At 44.1% G+C, this 19,252-nt stretch overlaps 1 protein-coding gene across 3 annotated transcripts in view; it reads left to right on the forward strand.

Annotated features, from left to right (window-relative positions):
- LOC129020135 (zinc finger protein 433-like) overlaps nt 1-12,154 on the forward strand; it is a 35,269-nt gene extending 23,115 nt beyond the window's left edge. Inside the window, exons 2-4 of one of the 3 annotated variants that reach the window (XM_054464062.2) lie at nt 8,366-8,492; nt 8,696-8,756; nt 9,655-12,154. In XM_054464062.2, the coding sequence (XP_054320037.2) occupies nt 8,366-8,492; nt 8,696-8,756; nt 9,655-12,136 (2,670 nt within the window). In that variant the 3' untranslated portion in view covers nt 12,137-12,154. Of the gene's footprint in view, nt 1-8,356; nt 8,493-8,695; nt 8,757-9,654 lie in introns of those variants that run through there. The other 2 variants (XM_054464060.2, XM_054464061.2) reach the window with 2 other exon arrangements.
- Nucleotides 12,155-19,252: the final 7,098 nt, after the last annotated feature.

The following is a 19,252-nucleotide window of genomic DNA, read 5'->3' on the forward strand; positions in this document are numbered from 1 at the left end:
TTATAGTTAGAGATTTTTCTTTAATATTTTTTCTTACAATTTTTTTTTTTTAAGACAGAGTCTCGCTCTTTTTTGCCCAGGCTGGAGTGCAATGGCGCGATCTGGGATCACTGCAACCTCTGCCTCCCGGATTCAAGCGATTCTCCTGCTCAGCTTCCCTAGTAGCTGGGGTTACAGACGCGCCACCACGCCCTGCTGATTTTTGTATTTTCAGTAAAGACGGGGTTTCACCGTGTTGGCCAAGGTGGTCTTGAACTTCTGACCTCAGGTGATCCGCCCGCATCGGCCTCCCAAAGGGCTGGGATTACAGGCGTGAGCCACCGCGCCCAGCTAAAAATTGTTTTTTAAACAAGGTCTCACTCTGTCGCCCAGGTTGGAGTGCATGGCGCGATCACGGCTCACTGCATCCTGGACCCACCTGAGCAGCAGCTCAGGTGATGGTGCTGCCTCACTCTCCCGAGTAGCTGGGACTACAGGTGCAGGCGGCTAATTTTTGTATTTTTGGTAGAGATGGGGTTTCGACATGTTGCCCAGGCTGGTCTTGAACTCCTGGGCTCAAGCGATCTGCTCACCTCGGCCCCCCAAAGTGCTGGGTTTACAGGCGTGAGCCACCGAACTCGGCCAGGGGTTTTTCAAAGGCAGATTCGGGGAAGAGGTGGTGGGAAATGGTCCTCCTGAGTGCTGAGTTGCTTCTAGAGGAGCAGGGTTGGTGGGCCTGAGTGGAGCCATGGGTGTCAGACAAGCAAAAAACCTGAAAACACTTATCTGCAGAAGTGTCTTGGGACCAGTCTATACCGTAGCAAAATTCAGTCTCCTCATCACTCCCCACTCTATTCCCCCAGCCCCGACTCATGGTTTTTCATTAGTTTTAGGAAGGCAGTGTTTAAGGAAGAGCTATTATCATTTAAACTATAACATAAATGTCTTCTTTTTTTTTTTTTTTTTTTTTTTTTTTTGACGGAGTCTCCCTCTGTCGCCCAGGCTGGAGTGCAGTGACGCGATCTCGGCTCACTGCAAGCTCTGCCTCCCAGGTTCATGCCATTCTCCTGCCTCACCCTCCCAAGTAGCTGGGACTACAGGCACCCGCCACCACACCTGGCTAATTTTTTGTATTTTTAGTAGAGACAGGGTTTCACCGTGTTAGCCAGGATGGTCTCGATCTCCTGACCTCGTGATCCACCCTCCTCGGCCTCCCAAAGTGCTGGGATTACAGGCGTGAGCCACCATGCCCGGCCAAATGTCTTCTAAAGTTAGCTCAGCCTAAGCCTAGGAATAATTAAGGCAGCTTGAAAGATAAAGGCAAGAGGAGCAGTTGGCTAGATCTCTTTGACTGCGATAATTTTTTCAGTGTTATAGTTTTTGCAAAAGTGATTTCATTATCAGGGAAATAGTAATAAAATAATATTGTCAACTTAAAAATAATGAGATTTCCATAAAAAATTAACTGGGTGTGGTGGTACACTCCTGTAGTCCCAGCTACTCCGGAGGCTGAGGCAGGAGAATCGCTTGAACCCGGGAGGTGGAGTTGCAGTGAGCCGAGATCGCACCACTGCACTCCAGCCTGGGCTACAGAGTGAGACTCCCTCTCAAGTAAAATAATAATAATAATGAGATTTCCCTGGAGGCCAGGCAGTCAAGGCTGCACCGAACCGTGATCACACCACTGCACTCCAGTCTGGGTGACAGAGTGAGACCCTGTCTCAAAAATAAGAAAATTAGGCCGGGCACAGTGGCTCACGCCTGTAATCCCAGCGCTTTGGGAGGCCGGGTCGGGCGATCACCTGAGGTCAGAAGTTCGAGACCAGCCTGGCTAACATTGTGAAACCCCGTCTCTACTAAAAATATAAAAATTAGCCGGGCGTGGTGGTGGTGCATCTATAATCCCAGCTACTGGGGAGGCTGAGGCAGGGGAATTGCTTGCACCTGGGAGGCGGAGGTTGCAGTGAGCTGAGACCACGCCATTGCACTATAGCTTGGGCAACAAGAGCGAAACTCTGTCTCAAAAAAAAAAAAAGGCCAGGCACGGTGGCTCACGCCTGTAATCCCAGCACTTTGGGAGGCTGAGGTGGGTGGATCACAAGGTCAGGAGATCGAGACCAGCCTGGCACACACGGTGGAACTCTGTCTCTACTAAAAATACAAAAAATTAGCCGGGCGTGGTGGTGGGCACCTGTAGTCCCAGCTATCAGGGAGGCTGAGGCAGGAGACGTGAACCCGGGAGGTGGAGCTTGCAGTGAGCCGAGATCACGCCACTGCACTCCAGCCTGGGCCACAGAGCGAGACTCCATCTCAAAAAAAAAAAAAAGAAAGAAAGAAAGAAAATTAAAAATTAATTTAAAAATAGCCAGGCATAGTGCCTCATACCTACATCCTAGCACTTTAGGAGGCCAAAGTGGGTGGGCGAGGGGTTGTGGGATCCTTTGAGCTCACGAGTTTGAGACCAGTCTGGGTAACATGGTGGAACCCCATCTTAACAAACTGCTTAAAAAATAGCCAGGCATGATGGTATGTGTCTGTAGTACCCAGCCACTTGGGAGGCTGAAGTGGGAGGATGGCTTGAGCTGAGAGGTGGGGGCTGCAGTGAGGCATGATCATGCCACTGCACTTCAGCCTGGGCGACAGAGCAAGAAACTGTCTCAAAAAATAAAAATAGAGATTCAAAAAATATGGTTAAAGGCTGGCGCGGTGGCTCACGCCTGTAAACCCAGCACCTTGGGAGGCTGAGGCAAGGCAGATCATGAGGTCAGGAGTTCGAGACCAGCCTGACCAACATGATGAAACCCCGTCTCTATTAAAAAAAAAAAATACAAAAATTAGCCAGGCGTGGTGGTGGGCGCTTGTAATCCCAGCTACTCAGGAGGCTGAGGCGGGAGAATTGCTTGAAACCAGAAGGTGGAGGTTGTAGTGAGCCAAGATCGTGCCACTGCACTCCAGCCTGGGCAACAAGAGCGAAACTCCGTCTCAAAAAAATAAAAAATAAAATAATTTAAAGTTCTAATGGCTTCAGGTTGGAATTATTGACTTCCACAAATGTGTGTATTGTCTGAAAGGATTAGATACTTTTGCTTTCCATTTTGTGGTACGAAATGCAAATGCCTTGTAATTTCCTTTCCATGTGTAAACCTGAACCTGAGTTTGAGGAATTTTGCTAGATTCTTCAAACATTGGGTATTTTCTCATTGAATCAGGCCTGAGCCCAGTGACTGCAAGCTAAGGTCAATCAGAAGCCTGCAAAGAGAGGTCATTGAAAGCTCACTTGTTTCTTGCTGGGGAGCCTCTCCTGCAGTGTCCCAGCTGCTCACACTGACCCAGCTGCTCACACTGACCATGGGAGGAGCCCTTTATGCTGAGAGAATCTCAGAGCCCTGGAAAACTGAGGATCCACAGGCAGATGCAGCGGGTCAGCGATGCCCTTCTGAGGCTAGTTGTTATAAGGTTGTTTCTAAACATTTTTAATGAGACAGATGTGGATTTAGGTAAGGAATGACTTTTCTTTTTATTCTTTTATTCTTTTTTTTTTTTTTTTGAGACCAAGTCTTGCTCTGTCACCCAGGCTGGAATGCAGTGGCGTGATCTTGGCTCACTGCAACCTCTGCCTCCTGGGTTCAAGCAATTCTCCTGTCTCAGCCTCCTGAGTAGTTGGGATTACAGGCGCCCAGCACCACGCCCGGCTAATTTTTTGTATTTTTAGTAGAGACGGGGTTTCACCATGTTGGTCAGGCTGGTCTCAAACTCCTGACCTCGGGTGATCCACCCACCTTGGCCTCCCAAAGTGCTGGAATTAACAGGGGTGAGCCATTGCACCCAGCCAGGAATGACTTTATTCCAAAGGAGAATTGAAATAAGGAAAAGGGACAAAGTATAAGATCTGTAAGCATCTCAAAGTTAGCCCAAAAATGAATTTTTTTTTTTACAGAGAGGAGAAAACAAGGTTAGGAAGAAGGTGAGAGTGGGAGGTCAGGATACAATTTCATTCATTAATAATTTGTATTTTAGGCCAGGTGTGGTGGCTCACGTCTATAATCCTAGCACTCTGGGAGGCCGAGGTGGGTAGATCACCTGAGGTCAGGAATTTGATACTAGCCTGACTAACATGGTGAAACCCCGTCTCTACTAAAAATACAAAAATTAGCCAGGCGTGGTGGCGCATGCCTGTAATCCCAGCCACTCAGGAGGCTGAGGGAGGAGAATCGCTTGAACCCAGGAGGCGGAGGTTGCAGTGAGCCGAGTTTGCACCAACTGCATTGTAGCCTGGACAACAGTGAGACTCCGTCTCAAAAAAAAAAAGAGGCCAGGCGCGGTGGCTCACGCCTGTAATCCCAGCTCTCAGGGAGGCAAGAGGTGGGAGGATAGCTTCAGCCCAGGAGTTCGAGACCTGCCTGGGCAATATAGCCAGACCCCGTTCTCTACAAAAAGGAAAAAAAAAAGACCAAAAAAAAAAATAAGTGTTTAAAAAAAAAAAGAAAGAAACTGAAGCATGTGTGGTCATGCCACACTGAACACATCTGTTCTCTGTAGCTAAGCAGGGTAGGGCCTGGTTAGTAAATGTATAGAAAATGCCTAGGAATACTGGCTGTTGTATGCTTAAAAACAAAAAAAGAAAAGATTTCACAAGATAATTCACCAAATGGAAGAAAAACTTCTATATTGAATATCTGGTCCATCTTCTTCTTCACATAGGATGGGGGATGAATTGGTAGCCAGCACTCTGAGGCATCCTGGCCCATTACTGCAGGAGGTGAACTCTACCCTGTAATCCTCTCTGGCAATGGTGCACCCACAGTCTCCAATCTCATCCCGTTTATAGGGTGACAACAAGAAGTGGTCATCAGGAGAGAAATCTGACCTGGTGTTTTGGATGTTTGAGTAGGAGGTACTCTCAAGAAATCCATCTTCCTCCCCACCGGAAGAGAACTTCTTATCACTAATGCATTGCAGACATATGAATTAGGGTCTCAAGTCTAAGTCTTTATTCCTTGTAAAGAGAGATTACACTGAAAACCTGGTAAAAATTTCAAGGAAGGTTTTATTCAGCACAATTGCAATATATGTTGAATAAAGCCTTATTTTTTGCCTATATGTTATAGGACAATTTAATATGGGAAAGAAATTGAACTCAACCTGAATGCATCAACAAGACAATTATATCTAAAGAGTAAGCTACCATAGAGGATGGAACTTAGTGAGGTGTCAAGAGTTGGGGAAGAGAATATTAATAAATTATCATAGGTGAGGGAAACAACTTGATTAGATGTCAAGTTGGGGGGGATTCTCTCTAAACTCCCTTATTAGGATTTAGCTATAACTGGGCTCTGCAGGACAAACACAAAAGCTAGTCAGGAAGCGGGCTCTGAGGAGCCTCACTGAAGTATGGTCAAGGAAGGAGTCCTTGAGATCCTCCCAGCCTAGTTCTTGCTAGGGCTGATGATAAATCCTTAAGTTTCTGGTTTCCTCCCCACATTCCAAAACACTCCCTCACTTCCCCTCTCCACTGGACATCATTATCAATCATGTGTCCCCCATGGTACATGTGAAACTGCTGTGGTATTTTAATTGCTTACCATTTTTTTCCACAATGCAATAAGTGGTGGGTATATTCAACCCATTTTCCATGTGCTCCGAGAATACTCTTGTCTCTAATCCTAATGTAACATCATATACGTTTTTGTTATATTAGGATTAGAAACAAGTTCTGTTTAGAAATTTTATTTTCACCTTGAAAATCAATCAGATTTCCTTCAGCTTTAAAGAGTATGCTTATGTAAAATTCAATGAATGCTGGCAGCAAGCTGCACTTTTTTTTCTAAATGGGAAATGGGTTAAAAATGTATTACTTTATGAATACTATTCATGAGAGGAAAGCACTCAATAACCACTAAAAACTACATTGTATAAATCCTTGTGCCTGATGACTCCCGGTCCACTGAACTTCTTTTCATGATCTTCTTGGCCCTTTCCATTTATCTTGCAGGAATGTCATTCAGATACTTTCCCTATCTTTCAATCAATTAGGTTTTTTTTTTTTTTTTTTTTTTTTTTTACTTGGTACAATAATTTATTATTGTAAAAAATATTAACATTTATTAGCTTTAGGAATTTTACATGTACTGTCGAGTTAGTTTGACAAATCTATATAACTCGTCTAAGATGAATAATACTGTATTTTTGTGACTGGCCTTTTGCAATCAGTATAGAATCCTGAATTTTTTTTCTTTTTTTTTTTTTTGTTTGAGATGGAGTCTCACTCTCTCACCCAGCCTGGAGTGCAGTGGCATGATCTCGGCTCACTGCAACCTCTGCCTCCTGGGTTCAAGCTGTTCTCTGCCTCAGCCTCCCAAGTAGCTGGGATTCCAGGCACCCACCACCATGCCCGGCTAATTTTTGTATTTTTAGTAGAGACGGGGTTTTACCATCTAGGCCAGGCTGGTCTTGAACTCCTGACCTCGTGATCCACCCTGCCTCGGCCTCCCAAAGTGCTGGGATTACAGACATGAGCCACTGCAGCCAGCCAAATCCTGAATTTTCATGCTTTTTGTAGCATGGGACAGAATGTTATTTTGTAAGACTAAATACTATCCCATTGTAAGTACATGCATACCACATTTTCTTTATCCATTTAGCCATCAGTGGACATTTGGATTGATCCATCTCTTGGCTATTGTGAACAGTGGTTTTCAAATATTTCTTCAAAGATCCAACTTTCAATTTATATGAATTGAATATAAATAGACCCCGAAATGGGTTGCTGGAAGAAAATTTTTTTTTTTGCTAGTTTTTCAGGCACCACCATACTGTTTTCCATAGAGATTGAGCCATTTTGCAATGCTTTGGTCAGAGCACATGGGATCCAATTTCTCAACGTTTTTTCCAAACTTTATATTTGAGGTGTTTGATTTTTCTTTTTTCTTTTTCTTTTTTCTTTTCTTTTTTTTTTTTTTGAGATAAATTCTCACTGTTGTTGCCCAGGCTGGAGTGCAATGGCACGATCTACGCTCACTGCAACCTCCGCCTCCCGGCTTCAAGCAATTCTCTGGCCCCAGCCTCCCGAGTAGCTAGGATTACAGGCACCCACCACCATGCCTGGCTAATTTTTTGTATTTTTAGTAGAGACAGGGTTTCACCATGTTGGCCAGGCTGGTCTTGAGCTCCTGACCTCAGGTGATCCACCCACCTTGGCCTCCCAAAGTGCTGGGATTACAGGCGTGAGCCACCGTGCCTGGCCTTGATTTTTCTTTTCTTTTTAGTTGAATGTAAAAATTCATTATATTTTCTGAATATTGAGACTTTTCCAGATATATGACTTGCCAATATTTGCTCCAGTGTCATGGGGTGCCTTTTCCATCTGTTTATGGTGTCCCCTCATAGACAGAACTTTTAAATTTTGATAAATATTTGCCTTTTTGTTAGGAGTGGGTGCACTGGAGTTTTTATCCCTGCACTTTGTCTCCATTCAGCCTTCAGCATTTCATCAATTACAATTTAAGTTTTCCTACCACAGTCTTTTTTTTTTTTGAGACAGAGTTTCACTTTTGTTGCCCAGGCTGGAGTGCAATGGTGCAATCTCAGCTCACCGCAACCTCCGCCTGCCAGGTTAAAGCAATTCTCCTGCCTCAGCCTCCCGAGTACCTGGGATTACAGGCATGCACCACCACGCCCGGCTAATTTTGTATTTTTAGTAGAGACAGGGTTTCTCCATGTTGAGGCTGGTCTCGAACTCCTGACCTGAAGCGATCCGCCCGCCTCAGCCTTCCAAAGTCCTGGGATTACAGGCATGAGCCACCGCGCCCGGCCCACAGTACTGTTTTTCACAAAATTTCTATTCATGAGTTTTTTATTTAGATAGTTCTGCCTCTCTTATCAGTTGGGTTGGTTGAACCCCCTGCAAAATCCAGTTTTTTTTTTGCTTTTGTTGTCTGCTGCTTCAATTAGAATAAAATCCCCCTTCCAGGTAATCTTCAATGGTTAAACTTTGTGAACAGGCATTTTCAAGGACATACAGCCTCAGGACTGCTAATGTTAACATTTTTCTGCATGTGAATTTAGAGGACTGTGTTATGACAGGTGCTATAGACCCATGCTACAAACAGACATTTAGAGCAGCCCAGGCAGCGCACCTTTCTCCCTGGATTCCATGAAAAGACACATTTTTCTATTCTGCTGTTCGTTTATTGCTTAGTTCTGTTCCACCATCAGAATTGCTTTATAGAAGAAAGTAAGTATAGACAGAGAGTAATGGGTCAGATGACCAAGAAATAGAATAAATGTTTGGAGTCCACAGCATCATGGGAACTTCTTAGGAAGAGGGTATAGACCCCCAGTGCTCTCAGTCCCACCCATCCTCCTCTGTACATGTGGGATGTTTCAGGACTTGGTGGCTTTCGAGGATGTGGCTGTGAACTTTACCCAGGAGGAGTGGTCTTTGCTGGATCCTTCCCAGAAGAATCTCTACAGAGAAGTGATGCAGGAAACCTTGAGGAATCTGGCCTCTATAGGTAAGAATGACAGTTTAACGTCCCCCAGTGAATGAGACAAGTGTTTCTAGCTCATTAATGCTATTCCTTGATTTGGAATATGTACAGGCAATACTTTGATGAATAAATGAGGTATGGCTCTAATGTCCCATGAACATAGAATCTAATCATTTTTTCATAATTTTATTTTAATTCAGGATTATTTTTCTGATTCTGTATTTTAGGAGAAAAATGGAAAGACCAGAACATCGAAGATCAGTACAAAAATCCCAGGAATAATCTAAGGTGATTTAAACTCACAAGACAAAGCAATGTCTCTCTAGAAAATCTCGGAATGCGAGAATATGTTAAGAAGAAGCAAATAAAGAAAATATGCCTAGCATTACATTTATTTATTCTTAAAATATTCACTCTAAAAACCTACATTTAAATGTGACGTAGGCTGGGCACAGTGGCTCACACCTGTAATTTCAACTGTTTGGGAGTTGGAGGTGGGAGGATTGCTAGAGGCCTGGAGTTTGAGAAGAGCCTGAGCAAAATAGTGAGACTTCATCTCACACAAAGAACTAGCTATACATTGTGGCATATACCTGTAGTCCTAGCCACATCGAAGGCTGAGGCAGGAAGATCACTTGAGTCCAGGAGTTCAAGGGTGCTGTGAACCATGATGATGCCACTGCACTCCAGCCTGGGCTATATGGTGACCCTGACTCAAGAAAATGATATAGAAGTTTAGTATTTGTAAAATAGTCTACATGGAAATATTATGAAGAATTCTTATATGGTGTTTTTCCTTTTTAAACATATGATTTTTAAAAATAATATGTATAGATAGGCCATCTTGTAGCCATGTGGTCCAGTCACCTTCCAACAATTTAGACAGGGTAGAAAGCCTACACTTTCCTGGATAATGTTGAAAATGCAAGTTCAGCGGGGAGGGATAGCATTAGGAGATATACCTAATGCTAAATGACGAGCTAATGGGTGCAGTACACCAAATGGCACATGTATACATATGTAACAAACCTGCACATTGTGCACATGTACCCTAAAACTTCAAGTATATTAATAATAAAATAAAATAAAATAATTAAAAAAAAGAAAATGCAAGTGCAATCCTTGTTAATAAACATCAAATCACTTATAAACAAACCTTCAATAATGTGTTTCTCATTTTTCACAGAAGTCTTCTGGGGGAGAGAGTTGATGAAAATACAGAAGAAAATCGTTGTGGAGAAACTTCTAGCCAGATTCCAGATGACACACTGAATAAAAAAACTTCTCCTGGAGTAAAATCATGTGAAAGCAGTGTGTGTGGAGAAGTCTTCATGGGTCATTCTTCCCTTAATAGGCACATTAGAGCTGACACTGCACACAAGCCATCTGAGTATCAGGAATATGCACAGGAGCCATATAAGTGTCAACAACATAAGAAAGCCTTCAGATGTCACCCCTCCTTTCAAATGCAAGAAAAGGCTCATACTGGAGAAAAACTCTATGATTGTAAAGAATGTGGAAAAACTTTCATATCCCATTCAAGCATTCAAAGACACATGATAATGCACAATGGAGATGGACCTTATAAATGTAAGTTTTGTGGGAAAGCCTGCCCTTGTCTCAGCATATATCTTATACATGAACGAGTTCACACTGGAGAGAAACCATATGAATGTAAACAATGTGGTAAAGCCTTTAGTTATTCAACTTCCCTTCAAATACATGAAAGAACTCACACTGGAGAGAAGCCTTATGAATGTAAGGAATGTGGGAAAGCATTCGGTAGTCCCAATTCCTTTTATGAACATAGAAGAACTCACACTGGAGAGAAGCCATATGAATGCAAACAATGTGGAAAAGCCTTCAGATGGTTCCATTCCTTTCAAATACATGAAAGAACTCACAGTGAGGAGAAGCCTTATGAATGTACCAAATGTGGGAAGGCATTCAAGTGTCTCAGTTATCTTTGTAGACATGAAGTGACCCACTCTGGGAAAAAGCCCTATGAATGTAAACAATGTAGGAAAGCATTATCTTATCTTAACTTTCAAAGACACATGAAAATGCACACTAGAATGAGACCTTATAAATGTAAGACATGTGGAAAAGCCTTTGATTCTCCCAGTTCGTTTCGAAGACATGAAAGAACTCACACTGGAGAGAAACCTTATGAATGCAAGCACTGTGGTAAAGCCTTCAATCGTTCCAGTTCCTTTCACTATCATGAAAGGACTCACACTGGAGAGAAACCCTATGAATGTAAGCAGTGTGGTAAAGCCTTCATTTCTTCCACTTCCTTTCGATATCATGAAAGGACTCACACTGGAGAGAAACCCTATGAGTGTAAGCAATGTGGGAAAGCCTTCAGATCTGCCTCACACCTTCAAATGCATGGAAGGACTCACACTCAAGAGAAACCCTATGAATGTAAGCAGTGTGGTAAAGCCTTCATTTTTTCCACTTCCTTTCGATATCATGAAAGGACTCACACTGGAGAGAAACCCTATAAGTGTAAGCAATGTGGGAAAGCCTTCAGATCTGCCTCACACCTTCAAATGCATGAAAGGACTCACACTGGAAAGCAACCGTATGAATCTAAACAATGTGAAAAAACCTTTGGATCTGTCAGAAACCTTCAAAGTCATGAAAAGACACACACTGGAGAGAAACCCTATAAGGAATGTGGAAAAGCATTCAACAATTTCTCTTCCTTTCAAATACATGCAACGATGCACAGAGGACAGAATGCCTATGAATGTAAAGAGTGTGACAAAGCATTCACATCTGCCAAGATCCTTCAAGTACATGCAAGAACACACACTGGAGAGAAACCCTGTGAATGTAAGGAATGCGGAAAAGCATTCAATTATTTTTCTTCTTTGCATATACACAAAAGGATGCACACTGGAGAGAAACCATATGAATGTAAGGATTGTGGGAAAGCATTCAGTTTGCCTGGTTCCTTTCGTAGACATAAAAGGGCTCACACTGGAGTGAAACCGCATGAATGCAAGGAATGTGGCAAAGCCTTCACTTCTTCTGGTTCCTTTCAGTGTCATAAAAGGATTCACACTGGAGAGAAACCCTATGAGTGTAAGCAGTGTGGTAAAGCCTTCATTTCTTCCACTGCCATTCGTAGACATGAAAGGACTCACACTGGAGAGAAACCCTATGAGTGTAAGCAATGTGGAAAAGCCTTTATTTCTTTCAGTTCCATTCAGTACCATGAAAGGACTCACACTGGAGAGAAGCAGTATGAGTGTAAGCAATGTGGTAAAGCCTTCATGTCTTCTACTGCATTTCAGTATCATGAAAAGACCCACACTGGAGAGAAACCCTATGAATGTAAGCAGTGTGGGAAAGCCTTCATTTCTTCCAGTAGCCTTCGATATCATGAAAGGACTCACACTGGAGAGAAACCCTACGAATGTAAGCAGTGTGGTAAAGCCTTCAGATCTGCCACTCAACTTCAGATGCATAGAAAGATTCACACTGGCGAGAAACCCTATGAATGTAAGCAATGCGGGAAAGCCTACAGATCTGTCTCACAACTTCGGGTGCATGAAAGGACTCACACTGTAGAGCAACCCTATGAATATAAGCAATGTGGGAAAGCCTTCAGATCTGCCAAGAACCTTCAAATACAGACAACAAATGTAAACAATTAAATGTTTATAGCAACTGCATACTAACATGTTATTCTGTATTTTTTTTTTCTTTTTGAGACGGAGTCTCGCTCTGTCACCCAGGCTGGAGTGCAGTGGCGTGATCTCAGCTCACTGCAAGCTCCATCTCCTGGGTTCATGCCATTCTCCTGCCTCAGCCTCCCGAGTAGCTGGGACTACAGGCGCCTGCCACCACACCTGGCTAATTTTTTGTATTTTTAGTAGAGATGGGGTTTCATCGTGTTAGCCAGGATGGTCTCAATCTCCTGACCTCGTGATCCGCCTGCCTTGGCCTCCCAAAGTGCTGGGATTACAGGTATAAGCCACCGCACCCGGCCGTTATTCTCTATTTTTTGTTGTTGTTTGAGATGAGTCTTGTTCTGTTGCCCAGGTTGGAGTGCAGTGGCATGATCTTGCCTCACTGCAAGCTTCGCCTCCAGGTTCAAGCAATTCTCCTGCCTCAGCCTCCTGAGGAAAAAGATGCCTGGGATTACAGGTGTGCACCACCAGGCTTGGCTAATTTTTATATTTTTAGTAGAGATGAGGTCTCACCCTATTGGCCACACTGGTCTTGAACTCCTGACCTGAAGTGATCCACCTGCCTTAGCCTCCCAAAGTGCTGGGATTACAGGCATGAGCCACTGCACCCAGCTGTTATTCTCTATTTAATTAATTGAGAAGCCATAATAAAATATCTCAGTGCCATCATGCATTAGATCAAGTTTATGTTACCACATTACTTTTTGGACATTGTGAGTCAATATTACCAAGTGGACAAAATCCCAGGCATCTTTTTCCTCATGTAAATTTTAATTTTCATGCTTATATACTTAGAACATTTATCTTGGTCCTAATTTTTTGTTCATTCATAATACCAAAAGTTATCTCACGTTCTTCAGAGTGACTTTGTGCCAAAAACCCGCAGTGGCATACCTGTTGTCAAAGAGGGTATAATTCACAAAAGGACTTAGACTAGAGGAAAACCCTATGAATGTAAACCGCGTGGGAAAGCATTTTCTGATCTGAGTGGCGTTGAAACCCACATGGTATTGCACACGACAGATAGGCCTGTCTCCCCATTCATTTCTTTCTTTTTTTTTTTTGAGACGGAGTCTTGCTCTGTCGCCGAGGCTGAGAGCAGTGGTTCCATCTCTGTTCACTGCAACCTCCACCTCCTGGGTTCAAGTGATTCTCCTGCCCCAGCCTCCCAAGTAGCTGGGATTACAGGTGCCCATCACCACGCCCAGCTAATTTTTGTATTTTTAGTAGAGACGGGGTTTCACTATGTTGGCCAGGTTCGTCTCGAACTCCTGACCTCAGGTGATCCACCTGCCTCAGCCTCCCAAAGTGCTGTGCATACAGGCGTGAGCCACTGTGCCCGGCCTTCTCCCCATTCATTTTCAAAGACATAAAAGGATACACAATAAAGAGAGACCCTCTGAATGCAAGCAATATAGAAAAGCATTCCCTTGTATCAGATCCTTTTGTAGCCATGAAATAACTCGCTTAAGAGAAACCCTGTAAATGAAGGGAATGTGAAAAGCATTCCTGAAATGAAGCAATTCATACTATTAATATGTGAGAGAAATCCTATTAATATAAGAAATTGATTGCTGTGCACAGTAGCTTACCTGTAATTCCAGCACTTTGAGAGGCCAAGGCAGGTGGATCACTTGAGGTCAGGAGTTCAATACCAGCCTGGCCAACATAGTGAAACCCCGTCTCTACCAAAAATACAAAAATTAGCCAGGCGTGGTGGCACGTGCCTGTAGTCCCAGCTACTCAGGAGGCTGAGGCAGAAGAATCACTTGAACCCAGGAGCTGGATGTTGCAGTGAGCCGAGATTATGCCACTGTACCCCAGCAGAGTGAGACTCCATCTGAAAAAAAAAGCGGGGGGCTGGCACGGTGGTTCACGCCTGTAATCCCAGCAGTTTGGGAGGCCAAGGCGGGCAGATCACCTGAGGTCAGGAGTTCGAGACCAGCCTGGCTAACATGGCAAAACCCTGTCTCTACTAAAAATACAAAAAATTAGATGGGCGTGGTGGCACATGCCTGTAATCCCAGCTACTCGGGAGACTGAGGCAGGAGAATTGCTTGAACCTGGGAGGTTGCTTGAACCTTGGCTCAATGCAGTGAGCCAAGATCACAGCATTGCACTCCAGCCTGGGCAACAAGAGTGAAACTCCATCTCAAAAAAAAAATTGAGGAAGCATTCAGTTGTCCCACTTCCTTTCAAACACAGGAAGAGACACTAGAGAGAAACCCTCTGAGATAACTGAGTGTTGAGTTAAGAAGAGAGGCCTGGCCAGGCACGGTGGCTCACGCCTGTAATCCCAGCACTTTGGGAGGCTGAGGCGGGCGGATCATGAAGTCAGCAGATCAAGACCATCCTGGCTAACACGGTGAAACCCTGTCTCTACTAAAAAATACAAAAAAAACTAGCTGGGCGTGGTGGCGGGTGCCTGTAGTCCCAGCTACTCAGGAGGCTGAAGCAGGAGAATGGCGTGAACCCAGGAGGCAGAGCTTGCAGTGAACCGAGATCGCGCCACTGCACTCCAGCGGCGACAGAGCAAGACTCCATCTCAAAAAAAAAGAGAGAAGCCTGTGACAGGACAATAAAATCTAGAGATGGAGTTGGAGGATGTCATGATACAATTCACCAGTGTCCTGTCTTACATGCAATTTCAAAGGCAGACAAGAGGAAGTCATCAGTCACATTTTAGAGGCACCAAACAGGTGCCACATCCATACAGGCTGACTCCCTGCTCCCAGCCCATTTTTTTCTGAATCTTTGGCTTGCCAATCAAGAATGTCCTCAAAATTTGCTCAGAGGTATGGGCCTTTGGGTAAAGGTGTCTTCAGAAGCTTCACATTAAAGATCCATCAGTGGTTAAGGGCAAATTGAAGAGAAATAAAGACTAAGATGTTTTTTTAAAGACTGAAAGAATAGAATAATGAAAAAGCTCCATCTGTAATACGGGTTTTCTTTGTCTTTTTTTTGAGACAGGGTCTCGCTCTGTCACCCAGGCTGGAGTAGAGTGGCATTATCTTGGCTCATTGCAATCTCGGCCTCCTGGTTTCAAGTGATTCTGGTGTCTCAGCCACCTGAGTAGTCAGGATTACAGGTGCACACCACCACGCATGGCTAAATTTTTGTATTTTCAGTAGAGATGGGGTTTCACCATGTTGAGCAAGCTGGTCTTAAACTCCTGACCTCAAGTGATCCGTCCGTCTTGGCCTTTCAAAATGCTGGGATTATAGGCGTGATCCACTGTGCCTGGCCAGGTGTTTCTTTAGGTATAATGTCTTTACCAGAGAGCTAATGCAGACTGTCATGGGTGAGATTGTTCTCTGATGTTCAACTCCCCTACTTTGTATATTGAGTCAGTATGAGATGTGATTTGTTTGGCAAGCACCTTTGTTCCTGCTGTTACTGACCCTTATCTTGTAGCCTCACAGCTACTATGCTTTTGTCCAGTCCAACTAGATAGGAGCTTCTTCCTCTGCTGCAGTGACTGGTCTCACCCAGGACTTTCCGGAAGGTGAGAATAAGCACCTTCCTCCTCCCAGGAAGTGTTGAGTGTTTCCTGTGTTTCATTTCTGAATGTAATGTCTCCATTTATTTTCAATTATGTTTGATTATATTTGATTAAAAACAATACTTTTTTTGGCAACCAAGATTTCTGTACGTGTGTCATAGAAATAGTTCAACTTCTCCACAACTGTATACTGACAAACATTATTCTTTCTTAATTAATTCAGTAGCTCTATTAAAATATGTATTAGATCAAGTTCATAATGTTGCCAAGTTATTGGTTGGACATTGTGAGTCAGTATTCCCATGTGAATAGAATGCCAGGCATGCTTTTTCTCATGTAAAAAAATTTTACTTTTTATACTCACTCATATCCTTAAATTTTTTTTTTTTTTTTTTTTTTTTTTTTTTTTTTTTTGAGACGGAGTCTCACTGTGTCACCCAGGCTGGAGTGCAGTGGCACGATGTCAGCTCACTGCAAGCTCGGCCTCCCAGGTTCACGCCATTCTCCCGCCACAGCCTCCCAAGTAGCTGGGAATACAGGTGCCTGCCACCATGCATGGCCAATTTTTTTGTATTTTTTTTAGTAGAGACAGGGTTTCACCATGTTAGCCAGGATGGTCTCAATCTCCTGACCTCGTGATCCGCCCACCTCGCCCTCCCAAAGTGCTGGGATTACAGGCGTGAGCTACCGCGCCTGGCTATCCTTAAATTTTTTATCTTAGTCCTAACTTTTCTTTTTTTCTTTTTCTTTTTTTTTTTTTTTGAGACGCAGTCTCGCTCTGTCACCCAGGCTTGAGTGCAGTGGTGCGATCTCCACTCACTGCAACCTCTGCCTCCTGGGTTCAAGCGATTCTCCTGCCTCAGCCTCCCGAGTAGCTGGGGTGACAGGCGCCCGCCACCACACCCGGCTAATTTTTGTATTTTTAGTAGAGATGGGGTTTCACCATGTTGGTCAGGCTGGTCTGGAATTCTTGACCTTGTGACCCACCTACCTCAGCCTCCCAAAGTGCTGGGATTACATGCGTAAGCCACCACGCCCAGCTTCTTAGTCCTAACTTCATTCACTCATTCTACCAAAAGTTAACTCAATGTTCTCAGTGACATCTTGCCAAAGACCACCAGTACCATACTTGTTGTCAAAGAGGGTGTAATATAGTAATAAATATGACCAAAAGCCATAAATGACAGTGAGATATATGAGAATTACCAATGAGTCACATTACTGAAAATTTTTTTCAGTTTCAGTTTGATAATTTGAAATATGTTTTCTTCTATACTATTTTGAGACATGGTTACAGAGTGCCCTTGTTTTGTCTTGATCCATCCTGGTCACCGAAGAGCATTGTCTCACATTGCAGGTGTATGACATGTGTCTTTCCAATGGCATAAGACTTGGCCTTGTGGCCGGGCATGGTGGCTCATGCCTATAATCCCAGCACTTTGGAAGGCTGAGGCAGGTGGATCACCTGAGGTCGGGAGTTCGAGACCAGCCTGACCAACATGGAAAAACCCCGTCTCTACTAAAAACGCAAAAATTAGTCGGGTATAGTGGCACATGCCTGTAATCCCAGCTACTTGGGAGGCTGAGGCAGAAGAATCACTTGAACCCAAGAGGTGGAGGTTGCAGTGAACTGAGGTCATGCCATTGCACTCCAGACTGGGCAACAAGAGCAAAACACCGTCTCAAAAAGCAAACAAACAAAGAAAAGACTTGGCCTTCTGGTGAGAGGAGGTAGCTCCTGGACTTCTAGACCCATTTTTGCCTTATCTTTTTTTTTTTTTTTTTTGAGCTACTGAGTAGCTGGGATTACAGGCACTCGCCACTACACCCAGCTAACTTTTATATTTTCAGTAAAGACAGGGTTTCATCATGTTGGTCAGGTTGGTCTTAGACTCCTGACCTCAGGTAATCCACTCACCTTGGCCTCCCGAAGTGCTGGGATTACAGGCGTGAGCCACCACGCCTGGCCAAAAAATATGCATATTTTAAATATGCATATTTTATTTTTGTATTTTTTCACAAAGGAAGGTCAAATAACAAAACAGGAAAAATCCTTTAAGTTAAATGAACTTTAAATTTTCCTCAAAAAAACTTATAATTCACATCTGACCCAACAATTAATCATCCAGTTTTGGTTTTTTTTTTTGTTTTTTTTTTTAGACAGAGTCTCGTTCTGTCGCCCAGGCTACAGTGCAGCGGCGCAATCTCGGCTCACTGCAACCTCTGCCTCCCAGCTTCACGCCATTCTCCTGCCTCAGCCTCCCGAGTAGCTGGGACTACGGGCACCCGCCACCATGCCCGGCTAATTTTTTGTATTTATTAGTAAAGACGGGGTTTCACCGTGTTAGCCAGGATGGTCTCGATCTCCTGACCTTGTGATCCACCCGCCTCGGCCGGCCAAAGTGCTGGGATTACAGGCGTGAGCCACTGCGCCTGGCTCATCATCCAGTTTTTGTTTTGTTTTGTTTTTTTGAGATGGAGTTTCGCTTTTGTTGCCCAAGCTGGAGTGCAATGGCACGATGTTGGCTCACCGCAACCTCTGCCTCCCAGGTTCAAGCGATTCTCTTGCATCAGCCTCCTGAGTAGCTGGGATTACAGGCCTGTACCACCACACCTGGCTAATTTTGTATTTTTAGTAGAGATGGGGTTTCACCATGTTGGTCAGGCTGGTCTCAAACTCCCAACCTCAGGTAATCCGCCCACCTCAGCCTCCCAAAGTGCTGAGATTACAGGCATGAGCCATAGTGCCCAGCCTATCATCCAGTTTGTTTGCAGTATCACAATGTTTTATTCAGAAACATTTACTAATTTTGGGCCAGACACGGTGGTTGTTCAGGCCAGGGTATAATGGTGGGATCATAGCTCACTGCATCCTTAACTCTTGGGCTCAAGTGATTCTCTCGCCTCAGCCTCCAACATATGTGGGACTACAAGCATACACCACCATGCCCAGGTAACTGTTTTTTTTTTTTTTTTTTTAAGATGGAGTCTGCACTGGCACGGTCTCTGCTCACTGCAACCTCCACCTTCTGGGTTCAAGCGATTCTCCTGCCTCAGCCTCCCAAGTAGCTGGGATTACAGGAAGCTGCCATCATGCCTGGCTCATTTTTGTATTTTTAGTAGAGATGAGGTTTCACCATGTTGGCCAGGATGGTCTCAAATTCCTAGCCTCAAGTGATCCATCCACCTCGGCCTCCCAAATTACTGGGATTACAGGCGTGAGCCACCATGTCCTGCCAAATTTTAAAAATTTTCTGTGGAGATGTAATCTAACTGTGGTCCCAGGCTGCTCTTCAACTTTTAGCCTCAAGTAGGTCTCCTCCCTCAGCCTCACAGTGCTAGGATTATAGGCTTGAGCCACTTCAAACAGCCAAATTTAACTTTTATTGTGGTGTTGCAAGGAATTTTGTATGTCCTTTCTTCTTTTTTTCTTTTTTGAGACGGAGTCTGGCTTTCTCACCCAGGCTATAGTGCAATGGTGAGATCTTGGCTCACTGCAGCCTCCATCTTCCAGGTTCATGTGATTCTCCTGCCTCAGCCTCCCAAGTAGCTGGGATACAGGTGGCCAACACGTCACC

The sequence above is a fragment of the Pongo pygmaeus genome, chromosome 20 (assembly GCF_028885625.2).
Source record: "Pongo pygmaeus isolate AG05252 chromosome 20, NHGRI_mPonPyg2-v2.0_pri, whole genome shotgun sequence".
NCBI lineage: Eukaryota > Metazoa > Chordata > Mammalia > Primates > Hominidae > Pongo > Pongo pygmaeus.